The sequence below is a fragment of the Tupaia chinensis genome, unplaced genomic scaffold (genome assembly GCF_000334495.1).
Source record: "Tupaia chinensis unplaced genomic scaffold, TupChi_1.0 Scaffold000074_1, whole genome shotgun sequence".
NCBI lineage: Eukaryota > Metazoa > Chordata > Mammalia > Scandentia > Tupaiidae > Tupaia > Tupaia belangeri.
Window position 1 is genome coordinate 7,610,338 of NW_006159534.1, and position 17,875 is coordinate 7,628,212.

Genomic DNA, 17,875 nt, shown 5'->3' on the forward strand with positions numbered 1-17,875 from the left:
GACAAGACTCTGCTGGAAGTGCTTCTCTTTATTTTTTTCTTTTTTTTCTCTCATGCGTGTATATGGTTCTGTACTGAATAAAATAGATGAACTTAAAAAGTAAAAAAAAATTGAGATGGTTTCATAGTAATTTATCTCATGACTTTCCTATAATTTAGTAATAAATTCTTGTAGAAAATTAGACTCTTTCCAGTCTAATTTTTACTACTCTTAAGTACATCATGTTATCATGTTGAACATTCTTCTCTGTCGCCTTTTAAAAGACTGTATCAGGCCATTGGTGGTGTGGGCGCTAAGGTACTGGATTCCACATGGCCAACTACGTGGTTTGAGTCCCAGACCCGTGGCATAAAAATCACATCAGGGGGACGCAGTAGTTAGCGTAATGGCTATGATGTTGGACTCCCATGTAGTCGACCATGGTTCGAGTCTCGGATCTGGTGGCTTAAAACTCATGCTGGGCCCGTGTGCGTGTGTGTGCATGCCCAAGATCCCAAGAGGAGAATGGAGAAGGAATTATGGCATGGTCATCCCCCCGGGGTGTGATTTCTCGCTTTCTGTCTCTCTATCTCTGTCTGTCTGTCTGGCGAGCGCACGTGCCCTATAGCAAAAACCTCTCCATAAAAAAAAAAAAAAATCACATCAGGTGCATGTATATGTTTCCAAAATCCCAAGAGGAAAATGGAAAAGAAAGGATGTGTTATGTCCATCTTCCCTTGGGGTGACTTCTCACTTTCCCTGTCTCTCTGTCTCTCTCCTATGAACACATGTGCTCTTATGACTAAAATCCTAAAAAAGAAAAAAATATATCTCTAGTTACTTCCTTAATATAGAGTCTTAGAGTTATAATTTCTGAATCAGAGACAATGAACATTCTTTTCAGTTTCTTGACATTACCAAAATGCTTCTTCAGAAGTTCTCTTAGTCCATTAGTGTGGCTGTAACAGAGCACCTGATGCTGAGTGATAGTACAGAAAAGACATTTATATGGCTTATAATTGTGACTGTAAAGTCCAGAGGCATGGGGCCAGCATCTGGCTAGCTTCTAGTGCCACATGACAACATGGCTGAGAAACAGAAAAGCAAGCAGGTATGTGCAAAGAGAGAGACCTCTGGTAGCTGACTTGCTTTTATGACAGCCCTGTCCTGGGAACTATCAATAATTCATAAACACCTGTACCCTTCTTGGAGCAGGCAGTAATGATTCAGGAAGGATCTACCCCATGTCCCCAACACCTCACACTAGACCCATTTTCTAACACACTCCCATTGGGTGTCAAGTTACAGTTTAAATTTTGGAGAGACATTCAAGCCATATCAAAGGGCAATTGATCATTTTTAATAGGTTCCTTAAAATAGGACAGAAGAATAAAATTTATGAGATTTAAATTAGTGAAAAATAATCTTAGAGAAATTATGGTTTAATACCTTAATTATCATTTAAGAATTGATTTAATGAACAGAAATAAAGAAACAAAGCTACAGACCATTCTCCCATAGCTCATAGATTAGCATGAGTATCATTGGTGATATAAGACTAACTAGTAGACATATAACAAGTCTTTAGTTTCTTAGTTAAATAAACAAGATGCTTTAGAAACACAGAAGAGGTACTTGGAAATTTAGATTTAAATTGGACTTTGAAAGAGCATAAAAGTATTTTCAAGAGGAGAAAAATCTATTCAAGCATGGGGAGAGGCATGAGCAGTCACTGATTCTGTGACTATTTGGGCTTTATCTATTGATCTATGAACCCAGGGGTTTCTTAATTTTATCAGGCATATGTCTGAGACATACACAAGATACCGTCCTGAGATCTGGCTCCTTGTAGCAGAATTCACAACCATGGTCAGGACTATGTACATTTTTCATTTGAAAAGTTCACCAATAGTAATTCTGAGATGTATCTCTCATGGTGGCTTGCCATGTTTACTTGGTGTCACGGTTTTATATACATGAACACTCTTATTCTCTATAGTATAGATATTACCATTAATACTTCTGACTGCAAGTTAGATTTATTAAATACCCCATTAAAGACCGCAAAGTGTGAGCAGAGGCTGGGTTTGAACCCAGGGAACTTGATTGAGAGTTTACCCTCTTAAATGAGATATTAACACTGCTTCATTTGGGATTTCACTGCACAGAACACTTCAGGGAAGATTCAGCCTTGAGTGTTCATAGCTGTTAGCACAAGCCTGACATGATCTGGACTTAGTGAATGAACCAGTAAAAGGATGGCAAATGGATAGTACCGTCTGTGGTAACTATAGTGTAAGGTGCTCAGGGGAGTACAATCAGGATGACGAGATGTCCTTGTGAAGGGTCTTGAGAACCTACTTCAGAGTTTGCACTTGATTCCACATTCATTGGTCAGCCATAGGAATGCTTTTAAACAAGGCTTGGACACATCCATATGCGTGTTTTTAAGAAATCATCCTGAGGAGATTCTGAATGATAGTTTAGAGAAGAAGCAGGAGACTTAGACTGTCAGAGATGTTGAGGGCATACGCTAAGGCTCTTGCAGGAGGATCAAAGAGGTGTAAGCTGTTTGAGTCTTTGGAGATACATTGGAACTAGATTCTGTAATCTCACTGATAAAATAGGAACAAGAAGCAGAGTGGTAGGTCAGCTTGATTCTACCTAACCAGTTAGGAAAGGCTTGAGTTAGATATTGCCATTATCTAAGTCCTGATGATGTTTGAATACTTTACTAGGTAAAAAAAGTCCATGGAAATTTGAATAGATGAATCACCATGTTCAATGAGATTAAGATTAGTGCATTCTTGGAGTTTTGAGCAATGCTACACAACTCAAACCCTGGCTGAGTGCAAGGCAGTAAATAGTGATTACGCCTTAGAGATATGTAGTGACCAGATTATGAAATCACAAAGAGGCAGAAGACTTTGGAGTTGAGGGATTGATGTGTGTATGTATAAGGGGTTGGGAAGGAAAAGAGGAGACAGGGAAGCATTTAAGACAGAGGAAATGTCTAAATGCCCCAGCATTCTTGTAACACAAGAACGTGAAATTAGAGAATGTTGTCTGATCATGGAGGTTCTACAAGTTTACAGACTTTGTAAGGCATTCTCATTTTACTCCAGATGCAATATATAGTCACTGAAAGATTCTTTTCAGAGAATTGGAGTGATACCATTTATATCTTGAAAATATTCTTCTGATAGTCATAGAATTTGTGAGACCAGTCAGAAAGGAACTCAAATAAAAGCAGTGATTTTGACCAGAGAGGGGAACAGAAGAATAGAAAGAACTAAAAAAATATTTCTATCTATAGAGACAGTAAAGGTAGAAAGGGAACCAGCCAGGTGACATGGTGGGTAAGGTGGCTGGATCCCATATGTCTGTGTGTGTGGTTCAAGACTCAGATTTAGCAACTTGGAAAATCACCCAGGCATGTGTGTGTGTGTACATGCCCAAAGTCCTGTGAGAATAGAGGAAAATCCCACGTGTATGAGTGTGTGGTTCAAGTCTCGGATTTGGCAGCTTGGAAAATCATGCAAGCATGTGTGTATTACATGGCCAAAATCCTGAGAGGAGAATGGAGGAGAAGGGATTGTGGTGTGAGTATCTTCCCTTATTTTCCCTCTCTTTCTTTCTCTCTCCAATGATCACATCTGCCCTATAGCAAAAATAAACAAAAAGAAAAAGTGGAAAAAAGAAGCAATTCGGACATTTCTGCATACTAGGTATAAGTGGTTCTTTTTTTTTTTTTTTTTTTTAGAGAGAATTTTTTTTGTTGTTGTAGGGCTCATGCGCTTACCAGAGGAATCACAGAAATTGAGAAACTACCCCCCCGTAGGGATAGCCACACTACAATCTCTTTGCCTCCATTCTCCTCTTGGATTTTGGGCATGCACGCACATGTACCCAGCATGAGTTTTAAGCTACTAGGTTTGGGACTCATACCACAGCCAACTATGTGGGAGTCCAGCAACATAACCATTATGCCATCTGCTGGCCCCATAAGTGGTTCTTAATAAAAATTACATCATTCCATAATTTCCATCAACTAAACAGAAGTAGGTTGTCATAATATTGTGCTATTTGAGATGCTTACATTTCTTTTTTTGGAGAGGTTTTTGCTATAGGGCATGTGCGCTCACCAGAAAGACAGAGAGAGACAGACAGAGAGCAAAAAATTACCCCCCCAGGGGAGATGGTCATGCCGCAATCCCTTCTTCTCCATTCTCCTCTCGGGATCTTGGGCATGCACATGCACGTGTCCGGCATGAGTTTAAGCCATCAGGTCCGAGACTCTAACTGCAGTCGGCTACATGGAGTTCAGCGACATACCCATTATGCTAACTGCTGGTGGAGAGATGGTTACATTTCTTTCTATAAAGTTTGAAAGAAATGTTTTCATTTGTAATATTTTTTCCAAAATTGATAAGCTTCTCTTTATCCTCTCCTCTGCACCACCATACATATGTACTCAATTCAAATAAATATTTTTCAGGTTTCTTTTGAGTTTTCGTGCTGTTAATCTCTTGAATCATCATTACTTTCAGTGACAGTCTTGGTAGCGGAAGTGAGAGCTAATAAGAAAACCAAATCATTGGTTAATCATTCTAAGATTAGATGCCATTTATTCGTATCAGAAAATAATAGTGAAGTCATACTTGTGTTTCTGATGTGGCTGCCTTATGAAAACCATAGCTGATTAAAGGTGACTAGTTCCCTCACATTACAAGTGAAGATATATTTTATTTTATAAATTATCTGTGATTATTTTACAGTGTGTACTTTGCAAAGATGTTTTTCTTTTTGTGTGATAGTCAACTTAAATGAATTCAAAGCCACAAGATTCTGTTTTCTACAGGGACTCAGTATAAGCAGATGATTACACGGAAGCACAGTCTTCACACATGTGGTGCACAGTCCCCACGGGATTATAGTCATTTATGACAGTCTTTATGAGCATATTTCATTCTCCAACTGCAGTCCTGCAGTCATTTCTTTTCCCATTTCCAGTTGGCAAACTCTTGCTCATCCATGAGTCTTGGCTAATCTGAATCACTGAGCAGAGATGAATCCATTTCCTCAGTGATGCTGTCTGATGAACTCAGCCTGTAGGAGAACTTTGAGAAAGGTACCTTGATAGCTACAAAAACAGTGATTGGCCAAGGGGCCTGTCAGTATGTTGCAAGTGTCAGTGACTTTTCAGTTACACCGAAGATTTCATCTTGGGAAATACTACTCACTAGTATTCTTTTAAATAATCTTGCAAGTCCAGAGAATGTGAAATATTGGCAAAGATGTGAATCAGTGAAAACTCTTTTGCTGATGATAGAAATATGTCAACTGATGCAATCAATCTCTTGGAAAACTATCAGGCAATGTGTCATTAAATCTAAAATGTCTATACTCTCTGACCTAGCAGTAGGCCCCTAGATATATACTACAGTGTGAGGTAACCAGAAGAAATGGGTAACTGTGTTCATATTTATAGCAGTAGCACCAAAATTCCCCAGATGTTTTTCAAGAAAGTTATAGCTGAGTAAATTACAATTTCAGAGACCATATGTTGAACAGCAAAATTGAACTACATTTACTCACATTATAAATTGGTAAATCTTATTTTAAAATTTTATTCATTTATTTTATTTTACTTTATTTTATTTTGAATTTGACCAGAGAGAGACAAAGAGAGAGAAGGAAAGTGAGAAAGTAAGCTACCAGGTCCAGGACTAGAACCATAGTCAGCCATGTGGGATTCCAGCTGCCTTAATCACCATGCCACCTGCTGGCCCCAATAAATTGGTAAATCTTATTAACACAATTTTGAGAAAAAGCAAGGTATATGAAATGTACAACAATATAATTTCAGTTTTTAAAGTTCAAAAATATAGGGGCCAGCAGGTAGCCTACTGATTAAGGCCCTGGACTCCCACTTGACTGACTGCAGTTTGAATCCCAGATCCAGTGGCTTGAAACTCAGGCCAGGTATGTGTGAGTGAGTATGTGAAATCCTGAGGAGAATGGAGGAAAAGATATTGTAGCATGGCCATCCATCCTGGGAGGTGGTTTCTCACCCTTCTTCTCATTGTCTCTGTCTCTCTGGCAAGAACACACACCCTATGGCAGGAACCTTAAAAAAAGTTCAAACATAGGGACCAGCAGTTAGCATAATGGCTATGTCACTGGACTCCCATGTAGTCGACCACAGTTCGAGTCCCGGACCCAGTGGCTTAAACTTACGCCAGGCACGTGTGTGAGTGTGCCCAGGATCCCGGGAGGAGAATGGAGGAGAAGGGATTGCGATGTAGCCATCCTCCCTGGAGGGCCGATTTCTCATTTTCTGACTCTCTGTCTCTCTCTGTCTTTCTGACGAGCACACGCGCCCTATAGCAAAAACCTCTCAAAAAAAATTCTAACATATATAAGACATAACATATATGTACATGCATGTATTTATGTATGTGAGGTGTTTGCATTTATATATCTTACTTTATAATATGTAATTATATATAATGTAAACATATATGTTATATATATACACACACACACACATACACACACAATTACATATGAATAATCACTTATTTAGGGATAGCAAGAGGATAAGAAAAATAAAATTGAAAGTCATAGTTACTGCTGGACCTGAGAGACATAGGGGAATATTACCAGAAACTTCCAAAATATTGGTTATGTTATCTTTATTAAATTGGAAATAGAGTATATTAATTTAATTATTTTTTACAGTTTACATACATATTATACATGTACTTTTAGATGTAGTATATATTTCATCATAAAGAAGAAAGAAAAATAGCCAACCACCCAGAAACATGTTTGAATTAGAATTGAAATGTAGTCATCTAGGCACCCCCAATATTTTTTTAGAGAGAGATTTTGCTATGGGACGTGTACACTCTCCAGAGAGACAGAAAGTGAGAGCCTCCCCACCCCTCAGAGGAGGGTAAGCTGCAATCCCTTCTCCTCCATTCTTCTCTTGAGATTTTGAGCATGCACGCACGTGCGCCCAGTGTGAGTTTTTCTTTAAGCCACCAGGTCTGTGACTCGATCTGCGGTTGACTATGAGAGAGTCCATTACACCATCTGCTGGTCTCGAGCCTCCCCCCCTCCAATTTAAACTGTATGATTTGTTAACCACTTCTATGCTTTATGAAGAAATAATATAACTTAACTAATTCAAAAATTCACATAATTAAATAATTTAAGAACTTCGATTAAAAGAAGAAGCTGTATTTAAGAAGACTGTTTGTAGATGGATGGTGCTAATAATATAAAACCTCTATTGGTAAAAAAAAATCTGAAAAATTGGCATGTTTTCTTGTTTTTAATAGTTCAAACAGATATTATTTATATGCACATAGTAAAAATAAAATGAACTACTGAGCCAGGAAGCTGTACTTAGAGGAACATAACTCATTAATCTGGTCACTGCTTCTGCTAATTTGAAGTCACGTCAGGAAAACAAAAACCACACTTATTATTTTAGTAGAAATTATTTTAATTTTGCTTTTTAAATTCTTCAACATGTGTTAACATGGAGAATTAAGTTAACACAGGCTGAAGAATTTAAAACCCCAAAAGAGGATGCTGAGATAAATAGTGTATATGGCTACCCTCCTTAGGGCCAGGAACAAAGTGAGGAGGGGGATTAGCAAAGCACCCAGACCCTTAGAGGGAGCGATGTGCGGGCTATGGATTCAGACTTCTGAGGGCAGGATTCTGCTGCTACAAATGGTGCCTGAGGTACTTGGAGGGAGGGGTGCCCTGCAGAACTGTGACTGGGGGCCTCAGAGGGAAGACCTCCCAGAGCTGGCATTAATGAACTCAGAGGTGGGGCCCTACTGAACTCCGACGGGGGAGCGTGTGTGTGTGTGTGTGTGTGTGTGTGTGAGAGAGAGAGAGAGAGAGAGAGAGAGAGAGAGAGAGAACTCCCCATGGATGATGACTGCACCACAATCCCTTCTTCATTCTCCTCTTGAGATTCTGGGCATGTGTGCATGCACGTGGACGTGTGCACACACACACACACACACACACACACACCTGGAGTGTTTTCCAAGCCTCTGGGTCTGGGACTCAAACTGTGTAATCAGCTATGTGAGATTCAGTCTGTTAACCACTTACCACTGGCTGACCCAACATGGAGGAGATTTATAACTTTTGGAGATGTACTATTTTAGATACTGAACCCTTCTCTTCTCACAGCAAACATTTCTTTACGGTGTTGTCCCACTTTAGTTCCTTCCTTGTTGCTTCTAGATAGCCTCACACATGATTACATTCATTTCCTTTTAAAAATTACTTATTTATTGAATTTTATTCATTATTATTATTTTAAAATTTGCTGTAGGGCACATGTGATCACCGGAGAGAGACATAAAGAGAGCGAGAGAGGAAAAAAAAAATGAGAAAGCAAGCTGCCAGATCCAGGACTCAAACTGTGGTCGGTCATGTGGGAGTCTGGCACCTTCACCACCACACCACCTACTGGACCCATTACATTAATCTCCAAAACTTGAGTAGAAAAAAAAAAAAATCAGAACGGGATGTTTGAAAGATTCTGTTGACTTGGGTCCTGGCAAGAGCTGTGTTGAGAGCTTCTCTGACTATTCTCCTCTGGGTCATTTTGCTGTTTGTGATTTGAGACAGGCAGTTGCCGTGGGTGTCCTCGAAGCCGTGAATGAGAAGGCTGCTGGAGCTGACAAGGTCACTAAGTCTGCCCAGAAAGCTCAGAAGGCTAAATGAATATCCATAATTTTTGGCACCCTAGTCTTCATCAGGGTGGGGAAGAACAATCTCAGAACCATTCATCTCAGTTGGCCATTTAAGTTAACATTGGTTTGTTGGAAAAGTCATGACACATTTGTGCATAGAAAAAGTATGTCATGGACTTTTCTGACAACCGTATAATAAAAGATTGGTTAATGATAGCAATGCGTTGCAAAACTTTCAGAAGAAAGGAAGATGTTTCGTGGACCATTTGTGTGTGTGTGTGTGTGTGTGTGTGTGTGTGCGCGCGCGCGCGTGTGTGGCTGTTTTAAGTTATTACTTTAAAAAATCAGTACCTTTTAATGGAAACAACTTGACCAATTATCTTTCACAGAATTTTGAGTCCCATTAAAACAAAGTTTACTAAGAAAAAAAGAAAAGATTCCGACTAACACCTAGTGCAATAGAAAGGTATTTCATGTATGCAAGCAGCACATTTCAGTTCATCCCCACAACTTGTTTAGTTCTGATAATAGCTGACTTTTTAACTTGGTTATCTCATAATACCAGGGTCATTAGTCAGGTTTTTGACACCTTCTTTGTGCCACACAATGTACAACTTTGTGTGTATGTCTGTTGAAATTCATGACTCCTAATAAGCTCTATAGGTTTTCAAGAACATCTAAAATTCTTCCATGTTCTAAAAGTCAAAATTTTGCAGAAGCTGGTGCCATATGTAATTAATAAAGGTGGAACAAGAATACTGGTTCACATGAACTGAGTTGCTACCAGAATGATGACAGAGGCCACATGTTGCAGATGAGGAAACCGAGGTTGGAGAGATGACAGCACTTGTCAAGTCTCTGGGTAGCAGTTAATAGAGAGCAGTGTAAAACAGTTCCAGCACTCCCGAAGCCTGGTTTCATGACCATGATGTGTGCTTGCATCTCTCTTTGACTTTATAAAATTACCTTCAATTTCTTGATCTAAGTTAATAGAAATTTAGATAATATTAAATCATGCCTAGAGATAGTAGTTATAAATCCATGCATCTTAAGTGTATGTGATCACTTTCCTTACCCGACAGGAGTATGTTAGAGATTATTTGACTCATGTTGATAAAATGCTTTGAATTTCTAGAGTAGTTTTAAATGTGTAAGTCTGAGTTACTGTTCTTTTGTTCTTTTGAGATATATTTAGTAGACTTTAAAACTTCCTCAAATCCATAAATTCCCTAATAAATCTTTGACTTCGTTTCATTTGTTTTTCTGACACTGATTGTTCCTTTGAATAAGAGACTCAGTGGTGCCTCTCTAAGTGTTTCAGTAACTCACTCTACATTTCGAATACTTCATAATGTTCTCATTTCTTCTTACTGTTTTACTCTCCAGCATGTATATTTCTCTTCCTTCTTTTGTATGTTTCATTCCATATCTACCCCTTTTTCCTGTGAATTTAGGAAACTCAAAGTGACAAGGCTTTTATGCCTACATGCTTTCCTTTGCTATTTTTATTCATTTTATTTTAATTTGATGAGAGAGAGAGAGAGAAAGCGAGAAAGCAAGCTGCCAGGTTTGGGGCTTGAACCTTGGTCAGCTGTGTGGGAGTGTCCAGCGCCTTAACTACCTCACCACCTGCTGGTCCCCGCTTTGCTTTTTAAAAATATCTGCTAATAGACCCAAAGTAGAAAATATGTTTGTCTAGAGGTGATCTGTCTTGAATTTTGATGTCTTAAGCACTGGGCAAAATATTGCCTTATACACACAAGAAGAGTTTTGCTTCTGGGAAAAATATGTTTTATTATTAAATATTTTTAAATTCATAACTAGTGTTTTACCCCAGGAGGACCTACTAGCAAGATATTGCTCCTGAAGCAAATGGCAGCCCCCATGGTACCTGTTTTAGTTGTCACATGTTGGTTATTGCGACGTGGTTGTGTGGGGCATCAGCTGAACTCCCTTATGTAGATGACAGCTGTGTCACTTCCTTGTTCCAGTTGTGTGCCAGTTCCAAAGCAGAACTGGATATTAGCAACTTTTAGTGACAGTCCCACTCCAGAAATTCTCCAGGAGAGGCAGATTTCTAAGCTAGTTCTAAATGCCGGCAGTCACACTTTCAGCCATCATTTAATGACATTTTTGAGGGCTGCCAATATGACACCAGGCACCTGGCCAGCGATATTAAGAGCTGGCACTAGCCTCAATGACAGTACTGTTCATCATTGATAAATATTCATTATCCATTAGTCCTGGTGGTGTGTGGTGGTGTCAGTAGTGTGGTATTGTAATGGTACATGCACTTATATTCCCCTTACTGTTGTTACGCTCTGTGCTGTACGCTTTAGCTTCATTAAAACTCTTGTTCTTCACAACCCAATAAATCAGGCCCTATTATTAGCCCCATATTTAAGGGGAAGAAACTGAGGCACAGAGAGTCTGTATGCTTGGCCAGCTTGTACATACAGCTTGTAAGTGAAGAGTCGTGCTGTAGATCTATTCTCAGGGTCTTCAGGTCCATGTTCTTGGCTCCCGGGGTATATTGCTTTTCTGTCTGCCATTGTTGCTGCTGGCAATAACATTAAGAGCAGCAATAATAATGGTTAAAACTTACATAGCCCTTGGTGTTCTCCAGGTTTGATCGTCTTGTCCAGCCAGGTCCTCTACTGTATCAACACACAGCAGGTGCTTTTAATATGTGAGGGAACTTCAGAAAGTTGGTGGAAATATCCAATTAATTTTGATGCAAAAATGTTGCAATCTATGCATAGTTATTTTTCATAATATGTATTGTCCTTAAACTTTCTGAAGATACCACATATTCATGTATTTATCCTTTTTAGGATAAATCCTTAGAGGGAGTTTCTGTTGTTCTTCGTGTTACAGTGCTACTGAGGAAGCCCCTGAGGTGTGATTGGTCTGTTTTATCTATCTGTAAGTGAAAGGTTGACTTGCTCATGGAAATAGTGTTCAAAAACATAATCACTTGCATATGGAAGTGGACAAAAGAGTTGAACGTTCTCTTATAGACATGATTATTTAAACAACCAAACGACAACATATTAATATATTGCTCTTTCATTTATTTCAGTTTGAAATACAGTTAACTTTGAACGTCTCTTCTTTTGAAGAGTACCACTGTGAAGAATATACTTATAAGGCCATTTAATTCTGTTTAGCTTTGTTTTCAGAAATAAGCTAGTGAATTCAGAATGAATACAGTTTATGACAATGCTCAGAGTGCCATGTTGAAGCTAAGGTATTATGGAATTTGTATGTGTGTGGTATCTCTGTCCTTTTTCATTATATTTATTTGAGAAGAAACTGTTTTGAAAGTAAACCATAGACATTAATTGTTGGGGATCAGATTTTTCTGAAGACCATCTTTCGGACAGAATGGTCCATATAGATAATATCATTTTCTTGGTGTGCAGTTGGACCTACTGATTCACCATTGCCAAAACTAGTATCTTTTGAGTATTTTTCAGAAGTTGCTCATTAGTTGTCATTCTTCCCACGACCCACACTACACCGTTGCCAGGCAGCTACTCTGGACAACTTGTGTTAATTAACCAATGTGGTAACTTTCAGTTTTTTTACTTCATTACTTTCCATTTCTTCCTCACTTGATTCAAGTTTATCTTTTGTCTCTAGTTATTAAGACTATTGTCACTAAGTGCCAAGTTGAATAGAGATACTTTATTTCAAACCTCCTATTAATCCATATCTCTGTTGCATTTGACTCACTTTTTAAAATTATTTATTTTACTTTATTTATTCATTCATTCATTTATAATTTGACCAGAGAGACATACCCAGACAGAGAGAGAGAGAGAGAGAAGGTGAGAAAGCAAGCCAACAGGTCCAGGATTTGAACCGTGGTTAGCTACATGGGAGCATCCAGCATCTTAACCACCATGCCACCAGCTAGTCCCTGACTCTTTCTTTATAACCCAGTATTCTGTTACCTTCATTAGCTCCAGTCACTTCTGGTTCTCCTCAGGAGGCCTGACATTTCATTTAAGTCTTCTTTCTCCAAGCCTTCTCTTTCTCTGCTTCTTCACACGAGTTTGTATTCCTCAGACATTCAGCTTCAGCTCCCCTTCTCACTCTACATGCTTTCCTCAAGCCATCTTACTCACAGTCAGAGTTTCCGTCGTCATCTGATCTGTAAGCTCCTACTTCCAGCTGTTCAGAATCTACGCCTGGATGTGCCACTGATGTCTTAAGCCCAGTGTATTAAAAACCAGATTCACTTTCCTTTCTCTGAAAGCTGCTCTCCTTCTGCTTGCTTCCTTCCTTCTTTCCCTGTTCTCAAGATACCCAGGCTTGAATCCTGTTTCTCCCCCACCTATTAGTGCATATTGGGATACTGTGTAAACTTCATTATGAGTGCTATCCTTAGAGATTACTTTTCAAAATGGCTTCAGTTGGAACTTTGGCAGGTAGATTCTGAAAAGACGCCCCAACTGATTCTGACATTTGCCTCTTCGTGAAGGACCGCCTACTGACATTTTAGTTAACTGCCAAGCTCTGCTATTTCTGACCCCCGAGTATTTCTTGAAATTGTGCCTTCTCTGTGTGATTTTTGTATTTGTCAGTATACATACTGTGAGAGGTGGTGAAGTCAGACATGGCCTTTTCACTGATGGTGAGGTTTTGTTGTTTATTTGTTTGTATGTGTGTGTTTGTGGGTTTTGTTGTTGTTGTTGCTGCTGTCAAGCAGTGACATGGATAGATTGGCTTTTCCTTGGTCCTTGTTCCAGTGCCTGATCACTGTAGCCACATGAGTGTTGAGAGGCAGAGGGAAGGAGCACGTAGGGCAACAGTGTATTTGATGGTGTTGACTTAGCAGGGGAACTTTCAGTCTGAAACCAGCGGCCGAGTCTGTGCCACCTGCACACAGCATAGGTCCTCATTGAGAGGTAGATGGCATTTCCAACCCTGCAGGCCAGTACTGCCTTTTTTCTTCTGGGAGTCATTCCTCGAGAGGAAATGTAAGACCCATTCTTTCAGCACTTGATCTGCTCTAAGTAGTAGTGTGATTTCTCACTCCTGAACCTGAACCCAGATTAGTGTACACACCAGGATGACATAGAAAAATATCTGGCTTTGGAACAAAAAAAAATGTTCTGATTTAATCAATCTTGTTTCTTCCCTTCTGTATCTGTTATGTGGCTTCTTTGTAGATGCCAATGAAACCTCTGGACGCTCATACAAAACCATTGTCTAACTGTGATTAGCACTGATTGAACTCGGAGACTTGTATAAATTATGGCAGCAATATTTCAATTTTCTGAAAGCAGTCACCAGCCTGGTCACGATCATGGTTCATTTTAGGGAGTGGCATGTGCGGCACCTGGTTTATTCCAGCAGTGACAAAGTAGCATTTACTCTGCCCTGTAACATGCCACTCTGTGGGTAGCATTGGTGTATCAGAGCTAGCTGTCCAGGCTGAATATCTGAGAGATTTTTTGTTGTTGTTGTTCTTCCTTTCCTCTGGCTGGGTTTTTCTTTGTATTTGGAACCCTAATGCATGCTTTCTAATATTAGCCCTTTAACACGATATAAAATCTTTTTGGCTTAGAATGGTCTTTAAATTAAACAAAAGTCAACATGATTGGAATTACTCTGTTAGGCCAACAGTCTCCTAACAAATGTTTTTCAGTATTTGGATTTGACTGTAATGCAAGTTTTCCAGGAACTCTATCTTTGTTCTGTTTTTAATAATGTTTCTAAATGACCCTTCAAGTTTGTAAGATTGTAGTGTTTGGTATTTTTTAACAAATTTGCACAGTCACATACCAATTGTGAAGATGATAAGTAATAGCCAGGAAGATATGTAGTCTAACATCACGAATAGGGTTAAGAGAAGACGAGGATCCCATATTCTAGAGAAACCTCCTGATTCCTTAAGTATGATCTTGTCAGATTGAAAATATTCATATGTAGCATGGAATGCTTGAGGATATATATGAGGATTATACATATGTAAACATATATAAACTTTAGAACGTGACATTCTGTTTTTATAATTATCTAAGTCTCTTCTTTCTTAATACAGTAAGTAAAGCAATAACTACCTACAAGAATTGTACAGATTTCATATCATAATGAGTCACTTTGGCCATTTGGATTTGGGTTTGGATGTCCTTTGGATTAGTTTTACTTGGCGTTATGTCGGCCACCGCTGAAGATGTAATATCTAGAGTAGGCTAACCCTCGTCATGAACTTAGTTAAAATAGGACTTTCAGCTTCCACTATAATTTGGACACTGGGCACACAAAGATGAATAAAACAGCCCTTGACTTCAAAGAATGTGAACTATAATCACAGACAAAGATAGACAAGCAAATAAATGCAATGAGATCATACTTATGGCTGTCATTTTTTGAAAGCTTCCTAATAGTCAGCCTAGTGCTTGGCACTTCAAGTTCTATTGGGTCATTGGAAAAGTCATGATGTATTTTTCTATGCAAAAATGGGTGATGATTTTTCTGGTGACCTAATAGTTGGGACTCAGATCATTGAAGAAACTAGCCCAAGGTCACAGGGTTAGTAGTAGAACTAGATTTGGATCCAAATCTTTTTTTTTTTTTTTTTTTGAGAGGTTTTTCGCTACAGGGCACGTGTGCTTGCCAGACAGAGAGAGACATAGAGACAGAAAGTGAGAAATCACCCCCCAGGGGGGATGGTCACACCGCAATCCCTTCTCCTCCATTCTCCTCTCGGGATCTTGGGCATGCACGCACACACACCCAGCATGAGTTTTAAGCCACCGGGTCCAGGACGCGAACCGCGGTCGACTACGTGGAAGTCCAGCGACATAGCCATTACGCTAACTGCTGGTTCCCTGGATCCAAATCTTTACCCAAAGTGTTGCCTTTATCCTTTGCTATTCATACACGCTCTGTAGAAAAGGGAGATGGAAGGTTGGAAGGTGGGGGGAGTTTGATTCTCTTGGTATGGGGGTGATAGTTGAACCAGAAACTTGGTATGGGTTAAGCAGAAGCAGAGCTTATATGTCAAGTGTGCAGATAGTATGAGTAAGACTTGGAGAGATTCGAATACTCATGACATTTTTCAGATGAACAAGTTCACTGTGACAAAATCTCTCTTTAATGTGTGTGTGCATTCTGCTTCGCTCTTTCTTGGAATGGACACAGAGGAAGTTTGTACCCGTTCACCCAGGGGATCACACTGCACTTCTTTGTAAATAACTACTGTGTTCATCTTCAAGTTTCTAGACTGAACTCCACCTGGTCTTACAAAACAACAGCAGCAATAGCTACTGTGTTTTACATATCTGAAGTTCACATTCAGGCATTTTACATACATTTAGGTTAATCATCATACTAACCTTTGAAAGGGATTTTTGTTAGAGGGTGTGTGTGCTTGCCAGAGAGACAAAGAGAGACAGAATTAGAAAGTGAGAAATCACCATCACCCCTCAGGGATGACCATGCTGTAAACCCTTCTCCCTTCTCTTCTCTGGATTTTGGGCACACACACACACACACACACACACACACACATACGCACATGCACACACACACACCCAGCAAGAGTTTCAAGCCGCCAGGTCTGGGACTCAAACTGCAGTCAACCATGTGGGAGTCCAGTGACATAACCATTGCATCATCTGCAGCTCCCCAAAGAGGTATATATATATTTTTTAAACTCAGTGTCAGATGAAGCAACTAAGGTCCAGAGAAGTTAGGTAAGTAGACCCAAATCAGTGGCCAAGAGGTATATTCAGTGGTTGAATCTTAGAATTTAAACTGTTTGCTCTATTCCAAAATCTAGACTGTTATTTCCTTTTTGGTAGCTGGCTTATTCTAAGCATTCAGTTCAAACGAGGTTCGAATCCTGGCCAGAGCCTTAAAAAGTATGCTGGATACATGTGCATGCTTGCCCCAAATCCTGGTGGGACAAAGAATGTGAGTGCCAAAGGATTGCAGTATGACCACATCCCATAGGGTGGGGTGCTTTCTCTCTCTCTGAGCATGTGTATGTCCTCTGGCAACTAGGGACAACAGAAAGTACCTGGCAAACCATAGATACGTCATGCTTATTGTTGCTATACTAACATTACCACCACTGTTTATTATTTCAGAAATTTGGACTTTAATTATGGATAGAATTGTATTAGAAGTCAGTTGATAGTAATTATGATAGAAATGGTTACATATTGCTTTATTATGTGCCAGGCACTAACATTTTATATCTATTAACAGACTTGGTTCCCATAACTGCACTGTGAAGCAGGCGCTGGTATCATGCTCTTTTTACAGATGAAAACACTGAGGTCTAGAGGTTAAGGAACCTACCCATGGGATCCAATGGAAGTGATTGGACTAGGATTAGTAGATTCTGGAGAATTTTCCTCTAAAAGGAAGCCTTAATCATAGGCTTCTTGTGTGCCAGTATTTGGATTTTTCCACAATATGTGTAGAACAATTTTAGGATGGTTAACATGAGCTAATATGTTTTATAAATTGTTTTAATGCTCCATTAACAGCATGAAGCTCTAAACAATGTCTCTCTCTAATTTCAGCCTGTGAAGTTGAAGCGGGGAAAGTATACCAGGTCTCCTCAAAGGAGCACATGCAACCTTTCAAAGAGAACATGGAACAATTTATTATTCAAGGTAAATTCCGAATAGATGTGTTATGTTTTCCTCTCTTCTCAGAAAAAAGGTAGAAGACTTTTTTTTTTTTAAATATACATTTAAATGAATTATTTTGACATTACCGATTAAACATGTTAGGTTTAATCACAAGTCAGCATTGTGAGAAGCTAGCGTTTACTAAACATGCTATTTGTGGGTAATACTCATTATTTATTTATTTGCGTGAGAGTAAACATACTATGTGTTAGTTAAAATAGCTTGTATTTGTAAAGACATTAAAAATTCTAAGCTTTTTGTCATAGAGAATTAGATATTCTTTTAAGTTGCAATCATGCTTATGACCTCAGTTCAGTCTGGTATTTATTTGGTTTGTCAAAACATTGTACCCAGAGAACAAAGTATATTGATTTTTTTCAGATCTTCAGAACCTTTTTGCTGTTTTTTTTTCTATAGGCTACATGAATACCTCTGGATATTTAACACCTTTCTTCCAGGGAGCTTAAAATCTTTATAAATATTATCTTACTGACTCTTCCTACA

General features: G+C 39.1%; 1 protein-coding gene across 1 annotated transcript in view; it reads left to right on the top strand.

Annotated features, from left to right (window-relative positions):
• The window catches only part of FMN2 (formin 2), a 407,588-nt gene that overhangs the window by 280,533 nt on the left and 109,180 nt on the right, over nt 1-17,875 (top strand). Inside the window, 1 exon segment of the mRNA XM_027767852.1 lies at nt 17,261-17,353. Coding sequence (XP_027623653.1) covers nt 17,261-17,353 — 93 coding nt within the window.